Genomic DNA, 26079 nt, shown 5'->3' with positions numbered 1-26079 from the left:
GTCCGATATATACGCATTAAAAATTCCTTTAGCTGATCAAAATATCAGGAATATTCAGGACAACAAAACAAAAGTGCTTGTTATTTATATCTATACTACTGAAAATCAAATGTACGCGTACATCACGTAAAAAAGGCATCAGAAACCCCCCAGTTTAAGAAAATGTACCCATAGTAATCAGTCTTTCCGTCCATCCTGAGTTGTATCCGAGTTGATCGAGTTAATTTGGTGCTGTAATTTATAAATAATATAATATTGTAATGCTCATTCCTGTTGCAAAATTGCTTTAAATCAGGCAGATGTTTTACATGTTTATAACAGTAAACAGGAGGCCCATGGGGCCACATCGCTCACCTGAGCAACAATGGGCGTTCAAAAGATATTGTGCCATATGGTCCCTCGGTAGAAAAACAAAAAATAAATATTGTAAAGTATTCGAATTTTACACTTATTTTTGTATACATGTAATCTTTGACATTGTACCTTCATGAAATATTATTTTTTACCAGAATAAGAAAATTCTACGCAAGATATAAAACTAAACATTTGGTAGAGGTATACTGTTAAGTTGTTAACTTCCAAATCCCTATATTTTCGTTCTGCCCCCCCCCCCCTTGTAAAGCGATCAAAATATATGAGAGCATATAGGTACATTTTTTTCATCAACTACTCAGTACTTACTAGTTATTGTATTAGACAAAAAATAGTAGTTATTGTTTTTTATTTTAAAAATCCTACATGTATAGATGTGAAGAAGAAAATTGTACCTCAATGTGCTCAATTCCTCAAATTAAAAACATTCAAAAATTGTATTTGTCTTCTCCATTATAATTAAATGACTGTTATTTACTTCGCGTACAAACCAGGATAATTTTCCGCTGTAGTTTTCTTAGGAATAACGATAATTACTTTATCCCCGCAACAGAAATGTGTCAGAAATATGGAAACTGTTTTAAAGATGTTGTTTTTATTTACTCGTGTCTAAAAAACTATCAAAATTGATGTAGATTTCACATTATTTATGTATAAAGAGAGGGCCCCAGAGAGTAGATATATACAGAATACTAGTATCATTCTTTTATTTTGTTTGTACAAGTATTTAACATGCTCTAATTCATAGAGATTTTCTAATGTTCAACCAAAATTTCAACGTCAATTGTAGAATTATAAGCAAGATACAGAGCTCACAGTTCGCTTAGGTTTGATTCATATTTTGCTCACATGAGTTTATTACATTCAGCTTATGATTTTTAACTTGGTTTTCGTATTCAGCATTTAAAATGGAAAAAAAAAGAATGGCCTAAGATTTTATATTCTTTTATTAACTCAAGACCAGTTCACTGGTATTTGAGGTTCAAAATCAGTGTATACAAATGTACACAAACACAGTGAAGGATCACATGTACAGTAGGAGTAATAATGACGAAAAATGTTAAGTTTACAATACAATAAGATGTTAAAGTTTGTTTCTGAACGAACAGACTTTGAAAATTTTCTTAATAAATATTGACAAATTTTTTACTTTTTTAATCTTTAGTTTTTAAGATCTGTGTACAAACATAGAATTGTGAGCAAATCTCTGTATCTTGCATATAATTTTAAGCTTATCACTCAAATATGGTTAGTAAATAGAAATTGAAAACAATTAAACACAAGAAACATTCACTATAACAAATAAAAAACACAAATTATTTTTTTGAAATGAATCATATATATACATGTATATACCCACATATTTCCGTCAGCAATGTCAAACTTTATTTAAACTGAATAAACTCGAGAAAATGCCGAGCATCGCAACAAAACCTATTGCATTAATCTACCATTACGCAAAAGATAATGCCGATCGAATTACCGACAGAATGAATTGTATTCCATTATTTTTTGATACATCAGATTTTGCTTAATTTGCGCAGGTAAACAGTTAACTGTTTGATTTACCAAAGTCTCTGTTTGATTAGATACGTAAAAATCACGAAATAATACAGACGATAGTTCCCAGGTTACAAGCAGAAATAATGAAAACGAAACGAAAATCGGAACAAGCTAACACCAACGTCATGTGTGAAAACTGTCAACGCATTGAAATATTTAGCCTCAATTTACTTCACAAAATCGGAAACAATATATTTTGCATGTTTCAAAAATTTCCCTTCATACGCGAACTGTTGCACAACAAGCAAATTCATCATAGTCAGATCGACCCTTTTTCATATAATGTCATGGCTGCTTTAAACAAAGAACCGCGTTTTAGAAGTATGGAATACGAGTCTAGGTAAAATGGGTATGCAAACCCGGGCCGTGGCAAAATAGGAGCTAAGGCAGATCGACAATCGTCAATTCCAAATACGCATTATTTTGCAGCAATATTTACAGCGAATACACATATACTACTCCATCAAATATTCTGAAATTTTAATGAGATTGGCAGATTAATAACTGCCAATCTTTGTTTTGCCCAGACCAAGTCTTGCCTACCCATTTTACCGGATGCCGGATTACCGGATGCCGAACCCGAAGCTATTAAACTGATTGAAACACGCATTTCCTTTATTATTATTTTCTTAATAACTCAGATTTGAAACAGAATTAGCACCTAATTTTTGCAATTTATATTTTCCTTCCCATAAGGGTAATTTATGCTAAACTACGTTGAATTGGAATCAGTAGTTCTTGAGAAGATTTGTAAAAATGCACCCCCCTTTTTCTACAGTTTCAATGTTTTCTCCGCTTTGAATACAGATCGGACTTTTATTTTTGCAATTTATATTCCCCCTCACATAAGGATGCTTTGTGCCAAATTTGGTTGAAATTGGATAAGCGGTTTTAGAGAAGAAGTTCAACATGTAAAAAGTTTACAGACGGACAGACAGACAGACAGACAGACAGACAGACAGACACACACACAAGGGTAAAACAGTATACCCCCTCTCCTTCGGAGCGGGGGTATAATGACACTTAAATTTGCCTACACTTATTGTCTAAATGCGTAATGTTGCTAATATATATCGCTGGATATAGAGAATTAATAAAACTATATTACTAAAGGTTAACACTTTTGTGGTGTGTTTTCCCTAATAATGGGAGGAATTGGACAACCACGTAAATGCAATTATTCCCCATGAATACACCCCAGAGTGTGCATGGGGATAGGAATAAAGGAAATATTTAAATTCAAATTTCTTTTTAACTAGCTAAATATTTCGTCTCTTCAGTTACATGTTTTTGTAAATAATGCGTGGAGATTTTCCACGCACAATATTTTCATTTCACGAGGGGATGCTCCTCTTTTTAATAATTTGAAACAATATTCATTAGTGACTTAAAATTATTTAAACTTACATTTTAACAAGTTTGTTCCCAACTTTAATTTTAACAATCTGTAGTCTCGTGGAGAACACACTGGTAGGAAAGAGTTCTTGGAGGAGTGCAGGAGGAATTAAAATCGATTCCTCAATTCCCTTAACTTCGCCATCAGCAAGTCCACTGAAAAAAAGTGTGTACACTTTTGATTAGCAAAGAATGATAAGCTCATCATTTTGAAGGTGTATATTATATAAAACAATATCATAAGCAGGGTTGTCTCTAAAAATTGTAGTAAAAGAAGGAAATTAAAAAGTAAAAGGGGTCTGGGGGTCTAGCTTATAGCTAGATTGTGTTTGAAATGCAATAATAGCCGGGTAATTAACACCATTTTAGGCGGGGGAATTCTCCGCCCCCCGGGTCTTAGAGACAACCCTGCAAAAGGTAATGAAAGTAGATCACATGTATGATATGTTATACAGAAATGATTTAAATGGATATTATTTTAAAAACATTAACTATACCCCCAACTCCTTATGAAAAGGAATAGATTGTTTTATCCTTGTGAGTCTGTCAGTAACAAAATTGTGATTGTCACATTTATTTTCAGGAACTATTTATCGTAAACTGGAAATTTATCACACTTTTTCTCATAAAGTGGGATTAATTTTCTTAATTCTTAATAGAAACAACGTCCTCAAGTAGTGTTTGTTCAACTATAAATCCCAGGGTAGGTTGGGGCCACATTAAGGGCGGGGATGTAATTTTTATTTAGGAATATGTTAAGAAAATCTTTAAAAATGTCTTGTAAAAATATGATTACCTAGATAAACTTTTATGAAATTATCCACATTGTTAATAGATTCAAATTTATCAAAATTGGCCCTTTTTGTGTTAAGGTGGGACTAAATTTGGAGGTTTCTATATATTACATTGGGAAAAAAGTAAAATAATTTGAAAAACTCAAACCCAAAACCTTTATATGTTTTTCATTTTCAGTTGCTTAGACTGTGGCCCCATGACTATTTTTGACCCTAAATGGGTGTAAAGTTTGATGTAAGTCTTCTTGAGAACTGCAGTTCTCAATATATGGTATGACTATGAAATTATTCTGTTATAAAAGGGGATCGATGTAAAGCATAATATCTTGATAAAAATTTGAAATTTATTTTCTCATGTTCATAAAGAATCTATTCTACCACATTCTGCAGATATGTGTCTCCCAAACAATGTTTGGAGACTTATAGTTTGTGTACGGTTCTTATTCTTCTTCTTTCACACTCTGATCTAGTTTGTCGTGTTGCTCAGAGAGGGCTGAACAGAATTGTACAAAATTCTAGGATATGATAGGCCTGCATATCTAGATCTGCATCCTGGTTTGATTTGTCTCATTTGGGGGTTGGCCAACCCCTTTTCTGGGGGGTCAAATGGGTGTGGGGTCTAACATCGAACTTAATTGGAAAGAACGTGGACTTTTTTGAAAATTATTATAACTTGAAATTGGACAGATATAATTACAAAAAGTTTTTAGAATGAGATATTGACTGGAATAGGTATTATATGGGGTTAATTAGATCTGACCCATGGAGTCACCCCCACCCCCTAAGAATCAGAAGTGCCCAAATATCTTGAAAATGGTTGACCTCCCTATCCTTAAACTATACATGTATATATTCTTTTTCCTTGTGTCAAAGGACATCAAATGGAATGTAGGTCATGGGCCCCTTGGGTGATCCTGACCTCCCCCCTTTCGAACAGGAAGTGCCCAATTATCTTGAAAATGGTTGAGATCCCCACCCCTAAACATCCCTTAACCATATATATTCTTTTTCCTTGGTTCATGTTGGTTCACCTGATGTATAGTTAATGACCCCCTACAGAAATACAAATAATCAAGTTTTAAATCTTTTTGTTTGTAAAGTTTGACCCAGGTGAGTCAACCATACTCCCTTTTGTTTGGGAGACTTTATAATCGCCACGATTATAATTACATCTTGTTTGTGTATGTCTCCATAATTCAGATTTCATTATGACTATTTCTGCTCAGATGGTTCGTGTGGCCCATGGACCTCTTTATAACATAAGATATTGTTGATGTAATAATGAGTACATAACTCCTGCATATCATAATAGCTCTGTATTGATTAAAATAATTAGAATAAACAAATTTCATTTATCTAGACTACCTGTCAAAATGGATGCTGGTAATTATTCCTGCAAATGATTTCTCTTGCTCTTCAACCTCCTGAAAGTATTAAAAGAAATATAAAGTGCCAGGAAGCCAATGATTTGCAGTTCAGTGAGGTAATACAGTCTCTTCAATGTGATATATTTTATTCATATACGTATTGGGTAATTCAATATGGCTAACACTAGAGTACTTTAAATTTTATTTGTTATTGTTAACTGTTGTGGAAGAGGTCTTCTCATTATCAGACGTGTATCTTGTATTTCAAAATTCATGAAATTTTCAAACAAACAGACCTTAAGACAAAATAATAGTATCAGTTTGGTCCAATTTGAGAATCTTATTGCTAGCGCTCAAGAGCGCTAGCAACTACGTTAGTTTTTTCACTGGAATATGCATGCTCGACTCCATAGTGGGGGGGGGGGGGGGGGGGTTCTGGAAATACTGTACTGTACTGTAAATAAACTGAATCATCTGAATTTCGTTTTATCATCCTCACATAAAGTTTTGTGTTTTATTGAAAATGTAAAAAACTAACAGTAGCTTAGGTCTTATAATGCAAAGTTGTTTTAAATATTATGATAAATAGCTAGCTTTATCTTAAATTCCTTCAAGCTCGAAAAAACAACATCGGATATGTTTTTTGGAAAGGCTCTAGAAGATACGATTCCTACACAACAGTACCAATGGTTCTTGAAAATGTTCACCTCGAAATTGAAATAACAGTAGAAACAATGATTAAGGCACAGTCAATGAGCTATGCCATTGCCAATGTGAAGCCCACTGTAGATTCACTATTCTAAATTGAAACCCTCACTCCAGCACAGTATTAGTACACCACTGTGCCTTCTTATTGTTATATAATCGATTCAGGAATTTAAATCAATCATTTAGAAATCTGCTTCTTGTTCGGAAGGCTACGGCACTAGCTCACCAATCTTTTAAAAGATAAGCTTGTTTTGGCATTTAGATCATTCAAGGTTACTATAATTTTGTCATCTAAAAGCTTAGCACACATTTCCTCTAATTTTCCTAAATTTTTGAGAAAGATGGATTATTTTTTATGCTTACAGTATATATTGAATTATTTCTGATTTGTACATATGTCACGGTGTGAAATTCAATCTTTCGGACTATTTTTAATTATTGTGTAAATTAACTTTTTCGGACTATGTGTTAATTGTTACAAAAAGTTTTTATCTATTTCGACAACTGTTATATAAACGTTATAAATTCCGCGCAGCATTATTCCAACCTGAGGCACTATCAGTGATGGACAGCTAATCTTTTAATTGACTTCTGTTTATGTTTATTGACACTTAAGCTTCTTTCATCTTATTAATCCTTTAAAGTACATGCTGCTAAAATGTCCTGAGTTACTCAATAGCTGTTTGATAAATGATTTACTTACATATGTACTTATTAGTCCCCTACCGGTTTCACCGGAGGGGACTATAGCTTTCCTCTGCGTCCGTCAGTCCGTCTGTCTGTCCGTCCGTCTGTCTGTCCCACTTCAGTTTTCCACACTTTTTTTCTTTATGCATTTGATGAATAATATGAAACTTGCTGAACAGCTTCAAAATGTCAAACTACAGATCAAGTTTACACTTTTGTAGCGTCTGATTGACATATTTTCGAGAAAATTAATTTTTTATATTCCAATTTTTTAATGTTCGGGTTCGGTGTGTAACTGAATAAACGAGGTCAGTATCTAGTCAGTATACTGTGCGTTACTTGTACCATTCCTTTTCCTGTACCATTCCTTTTATCATTTCTAACAAACAAATGAATTCTATAATTTCCTCTGTTCTTTTATCTCTGATTAAAGCATGACATCTCGTTTACAATAGCTCGGAAATAGTTGTGTGCTTGGAAGCTTTCATAGAATAATACAAACCGGTAGGGGACGTGTATTGCTTATGCAATACTCTCAGAATGCTTGTTATGTTAATTCTTCATTGTGAGTAGTATAAGTGGCTGTACAGAGGGGGAACACAATGGGCGCTATTGTTCTCAATTGAATGGAGCTATTGTTATGGGCGCGTGCGGTTGTAGAGAGGGGGAAAACAATGGGCTATTGTCTGACCACCGGTAGATGTATAACAATAGATCAATGATCCACATCGGTGTCCCCAACGGGAACGTCGTCACCCAACGAGAGGGTAGGGAGGGGTATGTTACTTTACAGAGAGGTTAAACAAAAGAGGGGGTAATTGTTCTCGAATGAATACGATACACCTTTGATCGATTGCGTTGTTAACTATGAAAGCATTGAGCAATGACGATATACGTCTTTGATCTATTTCGTTGTTAATTATGGGTGAAAGTTCACTGTGCGATGGTGCAACGCACTGATACTGATGTCTGAAATAAAAGATGGTTATCACTAAAATGGTGTTTATCAGATATAGAAAAGACACCGATTAACGAAGTGTGGTTGAACATTATCAGTGAACAGGATCATCTCCTACACTCGAATTTCATTTTGTGATTCGGACAGAAAACATCATATAATGAGACTAGACGTTTTCATGGTCAGATGTGTTATCTGATCATAGACAAGTACACGGTGATCTCACTTGAACTATTAAGGAAAATTATTATCCATAAAACTTAATACAGTAATAGATATTCTTGTTTTCAGTATATCTACCCTTGGTACATTAGATTTGTCTTCATGTGTGTTGACCTATAGACAGACTCCAACCAATTTTTACGCAACTCAGGTGGTTATGTTTCTTACGATCGAATTTCACTACGTGGCTTTTCTCACTTTTCAAACACCAATCACTAGATGACATTGACAGAGGAACGGGTTTGACTTACTCTCAGTCATATCGAATCAAAACTGTTGTCATTTCAGTTAATTCATTTAAAAAAACAATGATAGTAATTCAATAAAATTTAATAAAAATTGTTTTCAACATGTCAATAGGTTGCACAGTCTATCTGACTATAGCGCACTGTCCTTTTTGTCTTTCTGTCCTTTAATTCTTGGAGCTAAAAATCAAAGAAAAATCCTTTAAATGTATAGTATAGAGAAATCTGAAATAACACATTTGACTTACGATCTGAGGTAGTAAGACGGCGGAGTTAACAGAAGAGACTTTTTGGGGGGCATCGTGCGGGGTCGGCCACCCTTTGCCCCAATTGGCAGCGGTCTGTCTTGATCCGTTTTTCCCGTGGCAGTCGATTCCATCATTTCCAGCTGTTAAACAAAATATATTTAAAATGTTATTCTATATATATATATATCTATATATGAAAAGGCTTTTAAGAGGTTTTTTTATTGTTACGATTAATTAGGTTAACTTCTGTACATACACGCTCTTTGGGGCGGGTTTCCTCGTCCCGTGGTTGGGGGTTTTCGACATCACTCCCCCTCCCTCCCCCTCCTCACTGGGACGCGGCATTCAATGCCAAAATGGCTTAAGATGGATCGTAGGATCCATTCCAGGAGGAGGAGGAGCACCATAACCACAGCAGAGACTACCAGGCCATAGGCATCTTGGACTGTAATAAAATTAAACACAAAAAAATTAATTATAAATACGCTGTACATGAACACAATAGCATACTTTATATTTAAACTCCACCTGGGGCCACTCTACTAAATTTATAATTTAAGAAATGAATTAACTACTTACATGCTGATCTACAACATCAGGTTTCGTAGCATGCAAGACAAAAATCAGAATTGGAACAAATTGGAAAAGAAAAACACGTACATGCGAAATATCACATTTATTTCTACAATCCAAATACATGTAGAAACGAGAACACAAAAATAAGAGTACATGCATATTACAAAAATACAATATTAAATAGATTCTGAATCAAGTTCGTCCATTTTGATATTAGTGTCATGAACAGAGGTTTTTAATCTGTTGAAATTATTGTGTTCCTCTATGATGTCGCTGGTCATGCGATTAACACCGTTTATCTTTTTTTGCCGTTGATTATAAATGCATGCGAGAATAACTATGGGTATTGCCAATAAACTCAAGAAGTAATAAACACATTTACTTTGTTTATCGGTCGTGTTAGTCCTCTCTGCAGGGTAGGATATAGAAACAAGGGTGGATGTAATGACTGTGGAAATGTTGACTATGGAAGTAGATGTGGGAGTGATGGATGTTAGATCCTGTGTACTGATTACGGGGGTGGATGTGCTGGGGTGTGTGAGAGTAGAATCGGTAGATGTTTGATCCTGTGTGCTAATTTTGGGGGTGGAGGTGTGCGGTGTGTGAGAGTAGATCCGATAGGTGTTTGATCCTGTGTACTAATAACGGGGGTGGATATGCGTGGGTGTGTGTGAGAGTAGAACCGGTAGATGTATGATCATGTGTGTGAGCAACGGGGGTGGAAGTTTGGGTGTGTGAGCGAGTGGCACGAGATGAACTTTGGACCTGTGTGTGAGTAACAGTGGTCATTGTATGATGAATGTGAGTATCAATGAGAACAACACCGGCGGATGTTCGCTTGCTGTCAGTTGTTACCGACGCGTTGATAGATGGTGGACTGGTATCTAAAGATATAATAATAATTATAAAAAATCAACAACAACATAAAAACGAATAAGAAAAGAGATCAATCCAATTCCTTCCCCATGTAAAACTAAATAAATAATTAACAAACAAAATAAACGAACAACAAAAAGATAAAAATGATTACAGTAATATATAAAACTCACGCATAGACTACGTGTCAGTCATTGTGATCGTTGTTTGGTCTGAAAAAAAAAAATCAAATCCATTCTCAAAAATACATTAAAACCGTAAACATTCACACAAGATTGATTATACATTAACATGTTTTTCAATTATAGAAAGGGGGAATAGGTTTTCTCCCGCCTGCACCCCCCCCCCCCGTTGGATTTTTTTCCGGCGCTGTACGTTAACATAAAAATACAAATAAAGTTCAAAACTTGAAACTAACCATACTTTGCATACAATAATTATAAGTAATAATACAAATAATGTAATTATGTACCAGAGCAAATCACCTCTTCTCCCACGAAGTGACAGGGCATGATTGATTTTTTTTTTTTGTAAATTGTACATGGTCAGCAGAATATTATGTAAGTCAAGGCTGCGTGCAAATTTCTTGATGGTCACCAGTATCTTTACAGGTCTAGGATTGGTCAAGAGTGATAGGAGGCGGAGTTTTCTCATACAACGATACCGCATACTTTTGAGAAAGAAAGAAAAGGATAGAAAGAACAATTATCCACACAGGTGATAAACCGTGTTTAGCAACGTGGAGTTGAAAGGAAGGAAGAAGTGAAAGAAAGAAAAGATTTTTTTACCTGCACAATACAGGGGTTTCACTGCATGAAAACATCTTTACAAATATTTACTTTGGTAGTAAAGGTCAGTAAAGGTATAATAAAAATCAGGTTAAACTTTACATTGACTTTACTGAATGTAAAGTTACTATTTACATTACATTTACTTCAATACAAAGAAACAGATTACCTTTACTTATCTTTACGTCTCAATCAAAGATAAAGATCAACTTTATCTTATGTTTACAAAGAAAGATAAAGGAATGGTTACCTTTGATGCAACATTATACAAAATTAAAGGTGATATTTAATATTAACTTTTTTCAGTTTCTCGACACCTGGTTGGTTAAATGTTTTTACTAAACTTCACTGCATGTAAGGTTAATTTTCAGTACATAACTTCTACTTAAAAACAACGAAACAAACCGTTATATCATCTTTACCTCTCTTTATGTCTCAATTATAAGTGAACTTTATTTAGCTCAGTACTGTATATAATTTACGTTTAAATGCATCTTTAAAAAAAAAAAAAAGCAAAATAAATTTCTCATTATAAAAATTTATTGTACAAAATAAAACTCAAGTATATATAACCTGCATAATGTTTTACTGAATATAAAATAATTGTGGTGATAAATAAAAGAAATCATGGAGTTCACATCTGTTGTTTGCTTTAATTAATTAATAAAATGCATATACGAATACACACTATAAAAAAAAAAATGTTAAAAGAAATGATACACACAAAAACGTGTGCTCGACTTCACGAAAATGTGAATATGAATGCAGTATGGTTTTTTCATGTGTCCAGCTTCACACAAAAACATGTGCTCGACTTCACGAAAATGTGAATATGAATGCAGTATGTATTTTTCATGTGTCCAGCTTCACACGAAAACATATGTGCTCGACTTCACGAAAATATGAATATGAATGCAGTATTTTTTTTCATGTGTCCAGCTTCACACGAAAACATGTGTGCTCGACTTCACGAAAATGTGAATATGAATGCAGTATGTATTTTTCATGTGTCCAGCTTCACACGAAAACATGTGTGCTCGACTTCACGAAAATGTGAATATGAATGCAGTATGTATTTTTCATGTGTCCAGCTTCACACGAAAACATGTGTGCTCGACTTCACGAAAATGTGAATATGAATGCAGTATGTATTTTTCATGTGTCCAGCTTCACACGAAAACATGTGTGCTCGACTTCACGAAAATGTGTATATGAATGCAGTATGTATTTTTCATGTGTCCAGCTTCACACGAAAACATACATGTGTGCTTGACTGCATTTGCCTGACAAAAAATACATATACAATTATTTGATACTCAATATAATTATGCAACCACATAAACTTAAGACTTTTTTACTTAATTCAATCACAGATCAGCTAAGAAATCGTTCTCTTGGTACAATTACAATAACATTTCTTTCACCACAAACAATGTCAAAAGCATACACTGCTTTACACCTTATTCTCTGAACAGGAATAAATGATGCTGGACCTTCTTGTTCAAAAATATTGTTCCTCCACACAGTCACTGGTTTTCCATAATAAAATTTCATACCTTCCTCCAACTTTCCATACCACTGAACTTTCGCTATTACATGGACAGAAGATTTACCATTAATAATAACATTATGCAAATAAATTTTTAATATTTGACCTGGTCTTGAATCAAGTTCCATATCATCAAAATCTGCAATTTTGCCATCTTCAGCACACCAATTTGCTACAACAATACATGAACGGCTACTCCGTCCATTCTTAACTCCTAGCACTGAACCAAAAATAGATACATCTTTTACTGATCTGCATGACGACATACATACAACCATTGAACTATGTGGCACATTTGGATATAATTTTAAGTACATCTGTTGAAGGTATTCAGTCTCTTTTTCACTTAACGTACAGTTTTTTGTGGAAGAAAATGACAAACATTTATCTGTATCAAATGTCCAGTCCCATACATCATAGCGTGTGTGCCTTGATGACATTTTCATATAATCAAAAAATTTTGAAGCACTTTTCATCTGTTGCAAAGAACCCCTGTCTTTTTCATCATACAATGATAACATTTTCAAAAAATCTGGACCGAAGTCATCATTTACATTTTCGTTATAAGAAATATCAAAAACATGCATACTTTTTTCAAACTTTCGCATCAACTGCATTTCTATACATCTTTTATTGGTTGGAAATGATCCAAGAATGCCATTTTCTCTTTCAAAACTAAATAACCAAAATGAGTACACCGGTCCAAAATCAAAAATACACCTTTGTAAGTGTGCATGTAAATGCATGTTCATGGTAAGACCTTTACCATCAAAAGCTTTTTCTATTTTTTCACAAAATGACAATAAGAGTAGGTGTGCCACCTTAACATTGTTTTTAGTCAAACTTCTTGTACACAGTATTTTGCAAGCAAGAACAAATTTCCTCCAATAGTCTAAATGATCCACTGGAAGAATATCTTTTAAAACATAGATTGAAAATAAGACTGTCCAATTTTTCCATTGGTCAGCATTAAAGGAACCAAAACTGCTGGCAAACTTTTGAGGAAGTTTCCCAATATCAGATGGACAATGTACCTTCTCTACTCTAGCTTGCATTTGTTTTAAATCATCAGCTGACAAAACTTTATAATCAATCCACAAGTTCAAGACACGTTTTGCTGTTCCCAAAAATAAGTTGTGCATAGGATCTATAATAGTCATTCTAATGGGGTCAAAGTAATCTAGCTCTAATAATACAGAATATCTAACACCATAAAATTTTTCTAAGTTTTCTCGTTTACCTTTAGTCTTTGACTTAACAATCTTGCGTACAATATCTCTATGAGACTTTGCATCTCTCATTTCCCATTCTGAAAAATTGAAACCGGCGTAACTCTTCTCGCCTATACCCCCTTCAAACTGTTTCATACACTTGTTACAACCTCTTGTTGCCCCATGACCCAAAAAACCACAAAGTTTTCTACTTGCAGGAATATCACATCCCACACATAATAAGACAAGTTTGAAAATAACAGGTGTTTTTGACTTATAACTTTTCAAACTAAATCCATGCCATGCTTCCCGTAATTCTTCAACAAGAGGTTCTATGAAAGAATTTGTTGGAGGTTCTGATTTCATATCTGGAATTAAACCTACAAGTATCATGTTTTTCTTTTTAAACCTCTCCTCTCTTGGCAAATTCAAAATGGTTAGATAAATTGCACCTATTGAATAATTTGAGTACTTAAATGGTTGGAACCAATCAACATTCATCATTACACCATAATTTCTTTCAGAAGTAAAAAAATTATACTCTAAGCCATTAAATTTCTGCCATATCTCCCCATCATAAACATCATTGAAAACATCATGGGGCACTTCTCTAAAACGCCAAAGTTCACAAGTTTCTTCAAAATCTTTTCTATTAACTAATCTTTGCAAAGACAATTTCAAACTTTTATAACAATATGTTTTTCTAGCAATCAATTTCTTTTTTCCTCCAACATTAATTGACTTCAATAATAATTCACCACATGGTCTCCTATAATGACTCATTACATGATTTGGCATCACAACATTTGAACACAATTTTGAAGTTTGTATGCCCTCAACCAAATGACAACAATCTTGAAATTCATACAAACAATGACATTTTGGACACACGACATATTTTTCAAAATCGTCTTTTTCAAATGAAATATATTTGTGTAATTGGTACATTGTAACTGGGAAACTTTGGTAAAAAGATTTAGCTAAATCAGATGAAAATGAAAAAACGTAAAACAAAGATCTTAATAAAAACAACAAAACTGAAAATGCTGCATCAGAAACATAGTGCACAACTTGCCACACAAGCAAGATTTTCAACACTGCGATGACATAATTTTGATATCCCCCCTGTATATCTACAGATTGCTTTTCACTTTCATTTTCTCTGTGTTCAATGTTATCTAAATAAAACTCATTAAATAACTCAGTATCTAGAACCTCCTCTTCACTGGTACTGTCAGATGAACTTGATGATAAATGTCCCATAAGGAATTCCTCCTCCATGTCTGATTCTTCCATCTGATTTTCAAAATTTTCCATTTCTGGTTCAGATGCTGGCAACAAAATAGGTTCATCACATTTAGACTGAGTCGGTTGAGATATATTTTCGGCCTTCTCTTCACAAGTGTGTCTCCTGAAATATCTGTCACTAAAGTCTTGCTGACAAATGGTGCAATATCTTCTTTTTCTTGATGATGTTTCATGGCTAAAATAAAATCGTGCATTCAGAATCAATATAATTATGAATTTTTGGACAATTGCCAATCCAGACGATCACTAGAATGCTGTCGAGCATTAGCTCGACGCCTCAAAAAATACATATAGTATAGTACATTATAATTCAAGAATTACTGAATACATAATACAACCAGTATCAAATTAAAGTCAGTGCTTCATTCAATTATATCTTCATTTACAGAAATATATTTATCAGACTAACAAATTTATCTCTTGACATGATAACTATGAATTGAATGAAAATATAATAAAACATGTATAAAACTTACCGGGACTCCATAATCAATATGAAATAAGTGGCATTGACAAGTTTTAATCAAATATTATTCTTTATATTTCTTCTCTTTGGCCCTAACCCAGGTAGATACTAGTACAGAATGCTCTTCTCATCTAAAAAAAAAATATTGTGACACTGTTTATTTAAAATTTTAACAAGAAGAAATCATTTTCATATTGTACACAAAACCAATCCTCATAATGGGAGTGTTTCAGACGTTTGTACAACTTGTACTTGTTTGTAACTTGTACATGGTGAGAGGGCTATATTTTCGATGCATATGCAAGGAAAGCTGATGTCTTGTGATGCTTTTGCAGAGATCATACATTTACCATTCCAATTTAAATTAGTTCTTTGATTCACTCCTAATAGAGCGGTACAGAAGGTTTTTGGAGAGGTTTAAAGATCTAATCAGCTTGACATTTACCAAAATTTAAACATCACCCTTGATAAAAAAATTAAACTTCTTTTGGGTGAAATAAATTTTCTATTAAAAAATTTACTAATTAAAAAATCTGTGATCAGGTATTAGAAGAAAAGATACAGTTTTTCTGGGTCACTGTGACAGGCATAATAATTGTCCCCTACTCTGAGAGTTGGATGGTCTAGGTCATTTTTAGACTTTATTTATTGGTATCTCCTGAAAAAGGAGAGCTCCATTCTATATGTAAAGATGTTAGAAACTGTTTGATTTTAAATCAAACAATTTTAAATTTTTCTTTACTTCAAAATACTTTATAAAAATTGTATAAAAAAATCACGAAGATAAAATTGGGTGGAAAACACCGGTTTATCTATTTATAAGTATCTATATAAAAATGAGACATTAGAAAAAAGTTTTTGAAAGTTAAATTCTGGTTAGTCAATACCAGAAATGCAAAAAAAAAAGAAATATATAAAGTTCACTTTCAAAAAGCATTAAATAAAATAACCTCAGAAATAATGATTCCTTCAATGATGAATTTGTTGGGGTTTTTTCAAACACTTTTTGTTGAAATTCTTAAATTTTTTTTTAATCACAAGATCTTTCTAGGCTAGCACAAAGTGTCAGTCTGGTAGTGCATGTGTACTAAGAAGATACTGGTTAATTCAAGTTGTTTGTGCACAGGGTATATTTTTTCATTGTAATTTATTTCTAAACTGTAAACACTTTCATAATAATGATGCATCATTATCATTTATGGAAGTACATGATATCTAATAAACTTGAATGATTTAAAACTAATACAATAGTTTTAGAATGGATTGCTGCATTAGGTTCCTATCACATACCAAGACAAATAATAAACAACCTGTAGAGAGCAAAGATCATCCCGGTTGGATATTAATGACTGTTGGAATTTTAAGTGAGATAATAATAGCTGACATGTGTATGCTAGATGGTTTATCTATGTACTGCTGCTGACTTCCAGATGCAGTGCCATGTTGTTAATTTACACCTAACAGTGTGAAACACTGAAATCCTACACATCAAAAAGGGTGCCCTGCAAAGAGGGGTCCATGTTATCCAAGCTCAATGTTTCCCAAAATATTTACAACAGATAATAACAGCTCGTTGTCATGAGTTTTGATCTTGGGAATCCATTAGTTTTAACAACATACATCTAAAGGCAACAGAAAGAACTGTGCAAAACATGTTTCAGAGGATTAACCCGATTAATGCTCTCAACTAACAGTATTTGAATACCAGTAGTAAGCAACTTACATAAAAAAATTTCAGCAATATAACACATCCTTAAAAATATGTGCACAGATATGAAAATATAACAATTACTTAAATCCAGACTCCTAGGTTACTTACATAAATGTATATTGCGTAGATCCATAACCGTTGACCAATTACAGGAATAAGAAGTGTAGTATTCCAGCAAATATTCTGTTTATCCTTTTCACTGTTTAGTCTGTAAAAAATGACAATAAATAAATGTATTATGTACTCTCTCTGTCTCTCCTAAAAAAGATGCATTCTTTAAACATTAATTCAAAGTTTATAATTATTATGAGCATATGTTATTGCACATTTTTTTCTAATATATCTACCATATGGTATATTTGAATAATTCAATTATGAATAATCATTCATTATTTTAGTCAGCTAGCTATTAAACGTAACAAATGTAGAGGTTGTGGAGACATGCATGTATACAACCTGGCCTCACCATCATCAAAATTTTTAATTCACTTAACTCAATCCTCAACTCAATTCCTGTTAAGGATTAACCTAATAAATTAGAGGTAAAAATGCTGAGTGTTGACTTGTGGAAAGTTGGTGAAGGTAGGGCCTGATTTGGATGTATCAATATCATGAATTATATGAATACAATTACAAATATTTAAGGTTTTAATGCACTATTTAACTTTATTATAAACAGATATCGAGAAAAATATACTTATGTTAATATGATGTAACATAACTTAACTTATAACACGGTTTTTAATTGTCTAAAACCTGGGATGTTTATTTTGCAATCCAATTAGTTGTAAAGCTCATTGACAATTACAATAAATTAAATGGAACTGAATTTTAAGGCGCATTTTCTGACTTATTTTAAGGTGGTATGGGACACCTCCATGTTGTGACATATTGTTTATCGAAATAAACAATAAAATGAAGTATAATTATATTAGTTGTTTCTTTCCCAACATAGTCACCTAACAGGTTTACTTCGAATCTGTATGTCATGAGTTCGACTCCCGATGGGGGTTTTACAATTTTTACCTCTCCAAATATTTTTATAAGCAAATTTTTGGCTAAAATTTGTAAAATGTGAAAATTCTAAACTGGTTAAAGTATTCTAATTATAATGCACTTTAATCCACATTAATATCGACAGATGTCCCATACCAACTTAAGTTTTAACGCGACTGCTAGTAATTAAGATCATGTATGTTGATATGTATAAATTTCATAATGGCAATTTAAAACATAAAACCTGAAATTAAACCTTAAAAATATTCTTCCCACAAATCCCCCTTGTTTGTTGGAAGAAACTCTACAAGTTTATATAATGACTGTGGGCCAAACAAATTGATCAAAACAACAGGTGTCCCTGCTTTGTACATGTATTTTCAGATTAACCTCCCCCAATTGTGCTATCTATTGGTTGGGAGATAGAATCCCCAGAACCCCCCCCCCCCCCCCCCAGCAAAAATAAACAAATAAAAACATTCTTCTCTTTGGTAATTGTACAGTAGTACAGTATTTCCTTTTGAAAGTCCTAAGACCATCATCAAAGTGTAAATCAATGTGTGTGACACCCCCCCCCCAAAAAAAAATAAATAAATACATAAAATTTAAACTATAACCAGGGATGTATAAAACTATATACTTATATATACGTCCCTGCTACATGTATAACATAACATCTCCTGTCTGTAAGCACCCGTACCTCGAGCCGCGAAAAATGTTGTCGGATGTTGGGACAACTCTCGAGCTCTCTCTCCTCTCTCTATACACACCAGTGTCATTAAGTCATGATCAATTAAACATTAAAACATTAGATCTACAGCATACATCGGGATTTTACATGGCTGTATTTGTTTGGGGATTGAATTCCCAATATGAAAAACTTGGCCACTCGCTAGATCACGATCGCATAATCACGATCACGATCAGTTGACCCTCTACCGCTGTTCTATAAAAATATCCGTTCATACATGCTTATTATGTATATATGTGTTATCATGGTTATAAGTCAATGTTACCACTTACCTAACATGTATCAACTCTGCAATATTCTATCTTCTGTCATAATCAATCACAAACGTTGTACAAAATGTTGTAGTTCATCAACTTTCCTTTGTTCATCAATCCGCGCCAAAGATGAGGCGGAATTCACCCGTTCTTATTTATTTCGTACGTGTGCCCTATAATCAGCTAGTGATTAGCGTAACCTTATTTATTTAATAAAGCAGGGGGGAATGCATGTCCGATATTTATTAAAATTGTTTATTCTTTTATTTGACTATCCGTACAAATTTAACATTTTGATATTTTATTAAATAAGGGTAGGTACAGGCATCCGATAACTTGTTCCAAAAAAGGAGAACACGTGCATGTGTGCGCGCTTGTGGTCAATTGACCAATCACTGCCACCGAGAGCTTTCTTAATCGCATTTGAACAGTATAAAACTCGAAGATGGGGAGAACGATCGTTACTGAGCTCAAATTATCGTTATGGACTCAACAACCGAACTAGACACAGACATAGATGAGCAAGAGAGTTTTTATTTGCATATTGAGGAAACGCCGGATGCTGATGATCATCGACTTTCGCCCATTGAATCGGAATCGGGATCTGAAAGCATTCTCTCCGCACCCAGATCAAAGAAAAAGGTAAGAATGCATTGTATCATCACTAGCCTTATGATAGGTCTTCTGTTTATTTTGTGGCAGTTTATTTAGATTTCTCTCTCTATATATATGAAACTTCATTGACGGGAGGTGTCACTTCCCTCTGGTTCGACCCCCCCCCCCCCCGATATTTCATATCATATTGGTTTAATGCGCGGATCCAGAAAATTTTCCGGTTTTTTTTTGGGGGGGAGGGAATTCTGACGCTTATTTGAGTTTGCCTTGGGGGGGGGGGGGGGGGCTGGTGTTTGAGGTATAATGGTTTTATGCGCGGATCCAGAACATTTTTCCGGGTTTTTTTCTCTCACGCTTATTTAAGTGGTGGGGGGGGGGTGTATGAGGTATATTTTGGGTAATTTAAAAACATCTCTGGTGCTATGTCCCGTGACTCCTGCCTGTAATCAATTTATATACATACAGACTTTGTGTTATACATTAAAAGAAAGATATCTATTGTAAAACTTGTACGCTTCTTAAGATAAAACTGTTATACATGTATATGCAGAACACCAAGTCTTAAGAATTATTTTTGCCATTGAATTATTTTAACATTGTATTGAAGTCCATATGCAGCTATTACATTTGAGTTCATATACACTGTGTTTTGAAATTTGATTGATTTAAGAAATGAAGATAATAATTTTTTTATTGATCGACGTATCAAAGAAAAAATTGACCGGAAAACTGCATCAATGCGCGTAGTAGTTGGTTTCCCGAAAATAAAAGTATGGGATGAGGCGGGGCTGCATGTTCCCCCACCCTTACCCCTTTGCTACTTGCTTGCTTTAGTATTAGCTCTAAAATTGCAGAAACTGTCATGATATTCTAATTCCATGATTTAAATATTTTGCATTAAATTGTGAGAATATAAAATGTTGAATTTTTATCAAATTTTCAATTACCTGGTAGTTTACAATTGTCTGATAAATAGAAGCGAGGTTATAAAATCTGCGAGATGTGCCTCTTGAGATTTAACGCAGATATTTACATTCCTTGCATTTAAGAAGGAATCTACAGTATTTATAAATCTTGACATGAATAATTTATTTTTGGAGATAACATTTTCTGTGTCTTCTTTTGCAGAAATTTCAAGAACAAACGCCTACCCTCAGAAGGTCACCAAGGAAACATGTACTTATTCATAAGTCACTATCACAAGTAAGGATCTATCATAATGCACATGTACTTAATTCACTTGATGCCCAGTATGTACATATCATGATAATATTTATCATGATTTATTTATTTCTACTCGTGAATATTTTAAATGCATTTAAGAAGCAAATCACAATAGAAAAAATACGGTATAAATTGTCAATCACATCAATAGTATTAATAACACGCACCTTTGATTAACATGATTATCTTGATATTAAAAGATTTTTGCTTTATTTCTAGCAGTCAACAGACAAAAACCCAAAGGCCAGTAATGTACAGACTAGGAGACTATTACTGCCATCAGATTCATATTCTGACAGCAATGATCTGTCTATTTACATGGTATGTAAAAATATTTATTGACACCCATTATCTTTATTATGCACAAACCATCTCTTTATCTAATTACCATGCATCTGGTTGCATGTTGGAAAATCCAAAAATATAGACATAGACTTTGTTTTTGATATCAGTTTTTAAACAGTTGTGATGAAGAAATGGGGAGTTGATCTTGATGTACCGGTATAATGAAACATCAACAAAAGTCTGACTTTCAGTACTTTGTATCAATATTTTGATTTTGTCTCAACAGAGCTCTCCTGGTCCTTTACCTCCCCTTAGAAAATCCCCAAGAAAGAGGACATCTAAATGCAAAAAATCACAAGTAAGAGGCTTTCAGGAACAACAGAACTTAAACAATTTCCTGTACTTATTGATACAATCCTCATATGAATAGTTTCTATTTCAAGCATTAGCCAAGCATATACATGTTTATTATTTAAAAGATATAGAATATGGCTACATTATTTAAATACATGTATCAACTTTCAAATAGCACAACAATTTACTTATCATCATATGTTTGGATAATGCTATAACATACTAAATAATTCTCAATATTTTGTAAATTTTCATTTTTATCTCTTACTTTTTAAATCCAACAGTTAAAAGAGAAAACCCCACAAGCCAGGAATGTGGTTCAAATTGGAAGAGTACCAATGCCATCAGATTCTGACAGCAGTGATATCGATGCACCTTGTGGAAATCAAATGGTAAATAAATTACATATTTATTATTGATATTTGTTTCAGGAAGGGGTAACCCTATTAAACATTTATTGCACGAATGTTTGGGAGACAAAGATTTATTACCACAAATAAATTTTTCTTCGAATTCTGAGTAGACCATCATGATCATAATGCCCAAACAATCATGCAGTTTATCATTTTTTAGTTTAATTACTGGTACGTAATGGGCTGGAAGCTCAAGAGAGCTCTTGTCTGGCATCTGTCCGTGGCTCCTTTTATATACATCTGTATTAAACAATTGTTATTGAATTTATGTTTGTTTCGTTTTATTCTGGAATTCGGAAATCACCAACTAGAAAGTCCCCAAGAAAAAGGACAACGTTAACTCCTGCTTCAAATCAAAGTCAAACAGGCAGAAATTTGGTAGGTATCCTTTCAGCTAAAACCAGGATACCCAATAAATGGAGAAAGTATCATAATTCATTATTGTGGTGGTACAAGCATTCTTATCAAAAATGTATTTATGTGGGTTTTTTTTTATATAAATGCAGGGTTCAAGAACCCAAAGAAATGATATGACTCAACAACCAAATGTGCATGTAACACCTGGTGCAGAAATATCCAGTGGTAATATTCGTACTTTCATTTTTTTAAAGGGACAGGGGCTTAGGGGTAAAGTTGCTTTAATTTTACAAGATATCAAAATCCATTAGTGGATACTTTCATTTCACTTAATATTCTTTTTTATAGTCTGTGTAAAAAACAACTTTCTTTGTTAAAGGAAAATCACTTAAGCAACAACTTCAAGAAATCATTGGAAACCAAAAGGAAATGATGCAGGGGATCACAAGCTTGAAAAAAGACGTTTCAACCATTAAAGGAGAGATGGAAAAAAGAAAAGCAAATGAACCTGTAGAGATTCCAAGTAAAATAAGAGTAAGTCATACTATTTTTTATAGATTTTATATGTGATAATTTCAATTAATGTTTTTGTAACAGAAGTTTCAAAAAGTTTATAACAGAGTTAGAAGTTTCAATGTTGGTACAAAACAATACTCTAAGAATGACGTCATCATGCTCAAGGGGAGATATATTACGAACTGACTGTGTATGGATTATACACGGTCTTCATGTGACTGCTATTAACTAATGATTTCCTTACAATTTAGTAGGAGGTAAGATATATACAGATAACTTTGTTATCTCGAACTAGATGCATATGCGACCATTTAAAAACTTTGAGATATCCGAGTATTTGAGGGTAAAAAACTTGAAAAATAAGTGGTTGGGACTTAAAAATCACTTCGATAATTTCATGTATTCCAGATATCAGTGTTCGAGATATCGAAGTTCAACTGTACATGTACACTGAAGAGCATGACCAAGTATCTTAAGTATTCTGAATGCTTTCAGGTTGCAGTTAAAGATTTTTACACAAGTGGCCTTGAGAGAGACATGACATGGAATTTGAAAAAGAGGTATTACTAGATTAACTCTTGCCAGAATCCAAATGAAATTAAATGAAAATCTAAAAATCAGTTTCCCAAATATTTTGATATTTGCTCACAGGTATACAGATGAAGACAACTTTGAACTTACCAATTACATTAAAACAAGTGTGCAAGGAATTGCCCCAGATACCTCAGAGGAAGTTATACATGGTAAATTTTAAATGTCATTTATACATTTTTTTTAAAGTAAAATATCTATGATCTGTGAACACAACTGTTATATTAACAGGCAGTTGATATAAAATTAAAACCATAGACGAATTTGCAAAGTTGGTAGTGTAACCACAACTGTAAATATGAATGAGGTTATGTGCATGTATATGCATTTCGTGATGCAGTTATTTAATACGATTTATTTCTCAGTCAACTGAGAAGGTGAACCAGCTTACTGTGGCCTGATAACAAGATTGATTCAAAACTACTTGATTTTTTATATTGAGAACATTTCTTATTCATTAATTTCTTTTGCAGGTGCCATCAAAAGATATTTCACCTCAAAGAAGGAGGCAGAAAACAGAATGTCAAAAAACAAGGCAGAAATTCACAAAAAGAGGCAGGCAACCTATGAGAGAAAAAAGGAGGTAATATTAGATTGAGAATGGTTTTAACATGTCATATTTCAACAGTTCAGATATTTCTAAATAATTTTTATTCTAATTATTGGGATTCTTTCTATTATGATTGTGTGATACGAGAAGCTGATTTAAGAGGCATATCAAGCTTTTTTGTTCTTTCTTTTTTCAAAAGAATTTAAACTATTTTAAAATTCATTATCTTTGTTCATCATTGCAGAAACTTAGACGTCGGCTGTCTGCCTTGGACAAGAAAACAAAATGGTCAAAGGACAAGAAGGAGCTTGTGCGTGGATTACTTTCCAGCAAGTCAGCACATAAGTACATGAGTAGCGACGAGGAAGGGGATGATGGCTTTATTTCCCACCCTTTTTCCTGGGAAAGTGAAAGCTTCCGGAGTGTTAAAGACAGTCTGGACAAAAAGTTCCTGGAGACTTGTCCAGTCAGGAGTAAAAGACTGCTTTCCAAAAGGACTCGTGGAAGTCTTAAGGATGAAGAACCTCCAACGCTTCCTGAACAGTTCATGTGGATTGTGTCTCCTTAAGGTTAACATCTGTAATTCAGGACTGGGAAAATTGTTCTAAATAGCCATCAGTTTGTTTGTTTTTTTGCATTGAATAAATGTCATCCTTTATGAACTATATATATATATATATATATATATATATATATATATATATATATATATATATATATATATATATTATATATCATGTCTCTACTGAAATAAAGAGTTATTATGATGATGTTTTAAATGGTGTTGTTGGTTTTTATTTCAAGCATTTTAATTTTCTAATGATTAAAGGCATTTATGTAATAAGCTTAAAAAGTACTATGAAAGCTTGAATGGTATTATCGCTAAATGAATTTTTAAAATTTAAAGTGTAAATAAAACTTTTCCATTAGATTTACAAAAGTAAAGATGTCTTTACAACTATATTTAATTATCATAACTTAAAAGTAAATTTCATAATTGAATTGTTGTAAAGCCAGTTTTACAAAACTGAAAGATTAGCTTTACTGGAAAAAAAATTGCTTTGTAAAATAGGCCATTACAATTCATTTACTTTTATGTAAAGTCAAGTAAAGATTACCTTTAACTTATTTGTCTTGGTTAAGTAAATTTTTGTAAATACAATTAAAGGTAATGTAAATATAAAATTTACAATATATTTACATGTATTGTAAAGCTGTTTTTTCATGCAGTGTTTTTCCTAAGTATCCAGAAGAATAATTTCTTTAATATTATTTTCAAAGCAGAAATGTGCATAGTGTTCAACTGGTCGGCAGCCGGGTCCTGCGATCATTAATACTTACGCTTTTCTCTTAAAAGTTTGCGCAGTATTCCTTTTCACTCTTGTTTGAATAAATGTTGTCTTTGAAATAATAGTTGTACAATATATAAATAGTGCCTGTTTGGGAGGGTAACAGTTGAAATTCACACCCCGAGAAAATCATTGTCAACCTCCGCTTCGCGTCGGTTGACAATTGTTTTTAGTGATGTCAATTTCAACTGTTACCCTCCCCAACATGCTCTATTTATTTTATTGTACTGAATGTCTTAATTTTAGAATTTTTTTTACTGCTTTTATATAGAAATGACGTGATTATAATGGCGAACCGTACGCGCATGTAACAATTCGTACTGTCGGTCCGTTGCCAAGCGTGTTGCTAACGCTGAAGGTAAGAGAACGGATTATCAACTCCGTCTAAATCAATCAGATTTCAGTATCTAACATGGAAGTATAATAATAAAACTTGTATAGTGCGAATACGGATATAGAAATATCCCAGGTATAGCGGTGGTATTTAGTTTATTTTATGGTGATTCCCTGGTAAAATTCCTAACACATGTTGTGGTTATAATGAATTTGGATATTACAAATTTACAAAACTATATTTTGAAACAATGTTTTAATTGAAGAATTGTTCAATGCAGTAGAGTCCCTGAATTCCGTGAGTTAGAAATCATTTTGTTCTCACAAGGAGTGATAATTCTTGTCGGGAAGGTCAGTTGAAAGAAGCATATATTTCCACGAAAGTTACAAGAGGGCAGAGTTTTACAGACACATTGTATTTAAAAAATCATGTTAAAACCCCTTATT

General features: G+C 33.3%; 2 protein-coding genes, 1 long non-coding RNA gene and 1 pseudogene across 3 annotated transcripts; 1 reads left to right on the top strand and 3 right to left on the bottom strand.

The window, feature by feature from the left end:
• Nucleotides 1-9485: 9485 nt before the first annotated feature.
• LOC128172779 (uncharacterized) lies at nt 9486-10206 on the bottom strand (annotated as a pseudogene).
• Nucleotides 10207-10624: 418 nt separating this feature from the next.
• LOC128174693 (uncharacterized) lies at nt 10625-19184 on the bottom strand. Its single transcript, XM_052840185.1, has 5 exons — nt 19064-19184; nt 17153-17252; nt 15344-15464; nt 12621-15042; nt 10625-10681 (listed from the first exon to the last, which is right to left on the bottom strand). The coding sequence occupies exons 3-5, from the start codon at nt 15352-15354 to the stop codon at nt 10625-10627; spliced, it is 2490 nt and encodes an 829-aa protein (XP_052696145.1). The 5' UTR covers nt 15355-15464; nt 17153-17252; nt 19064-19184.
• A 329-nt stretch (nt 19185-19513) lies between these two features.
• LOC128172804 (uncharacterized) lies at nt 19514-24613 on the top strand. Its single transcript, XM_052838549.1, has 12 exons — nt 19514-19687; nt 20789-20863; nt 21104-21205; nt 21456-21527; nt 21808-21915; nt 22222-22314; nt 22443-22518; nt 22673-22827; nt 23305-23369; nt 23461-23552; nt 23874-23983; nt 24195-24613. The coding sequence occupies exons 1-12, from the start codon at nt 19529-19531 to the stop codon at nt 24516-24518; spliced, it is 1431 nt and encodes a 476-aa protein (XP_052694509.1). The 5' UTR covers nt 19514-19528; the 3' UTR covers nt 24519-24613.
• LOC128172857 (uncharacterized) lies at nt 21233-22187 on the bottom strand. The gene is made up of 3 exons (XR_008242369.1): nt 22106-22187; nt 21792-21898; nt 21233-21507 (listed from the first exon to the last, which is right to left on the bottom strand). It is a non-coding gene; the product is annotated as an uncharacterized LOC128172857 (long non-coding RNA).
• Nucleotides 24614-26079: the final 1466 nt, after the last annotated feature.

The sequence above is a fragment of the Crassostrea angulata genome, chromosome 2, assembly GCF_025612915.1.
Source record: "Crassostrea angulata isolate pt1a10 chromosome 2, ASM2561291v2, whole genome shotgun sequence".
Classification (NCBI taxonomy): domain Eukaryota; kingdom Metazoa; phylum Mollusca; class Bivalvia; order Ostreida; family Ostreidae; genus Magallana; species Magallana angulata.
Note: the sequence above shows the minus strand (reverse complement) of the source record. Positions and strands in the feature narration are given on the sequence as shown.

Excerpts from the sequence above, each read along its gene's own strand:
- LOC128174693 (XM_052840185.1), bottom strand. Across the intron at positions 10,682-12,620 it reads TGCCACATAGTTCAATGGTT|TATGCGGTATCGTTGTATGA; the intron begins GTATGTATGTCG and ends CTTTCTCAAAAG.
- LOC128172804 (XM_052838549.1), top strand. The coding sequence starts at position 19,529 with ATGGACTCAACAACCGAACTAGACACAGACATAGATGAGCAAGAGAGT. Across the intron at positions 20,864-21,103 it reads TTCATAAGTCACTATCACAA|CAGTCAACAGACAAAAACCC; the intron begins GTAAGGATCTAT and ends CTTTATTTCTAG. Across the intron at positions 21,528-21,807 it reads CTAAATGCAAAAAATCACAA|TTAAAAGAGAAAACCCCACA; the intron begins GTAAGAGGCTTT and ends TAAATCCAACAG.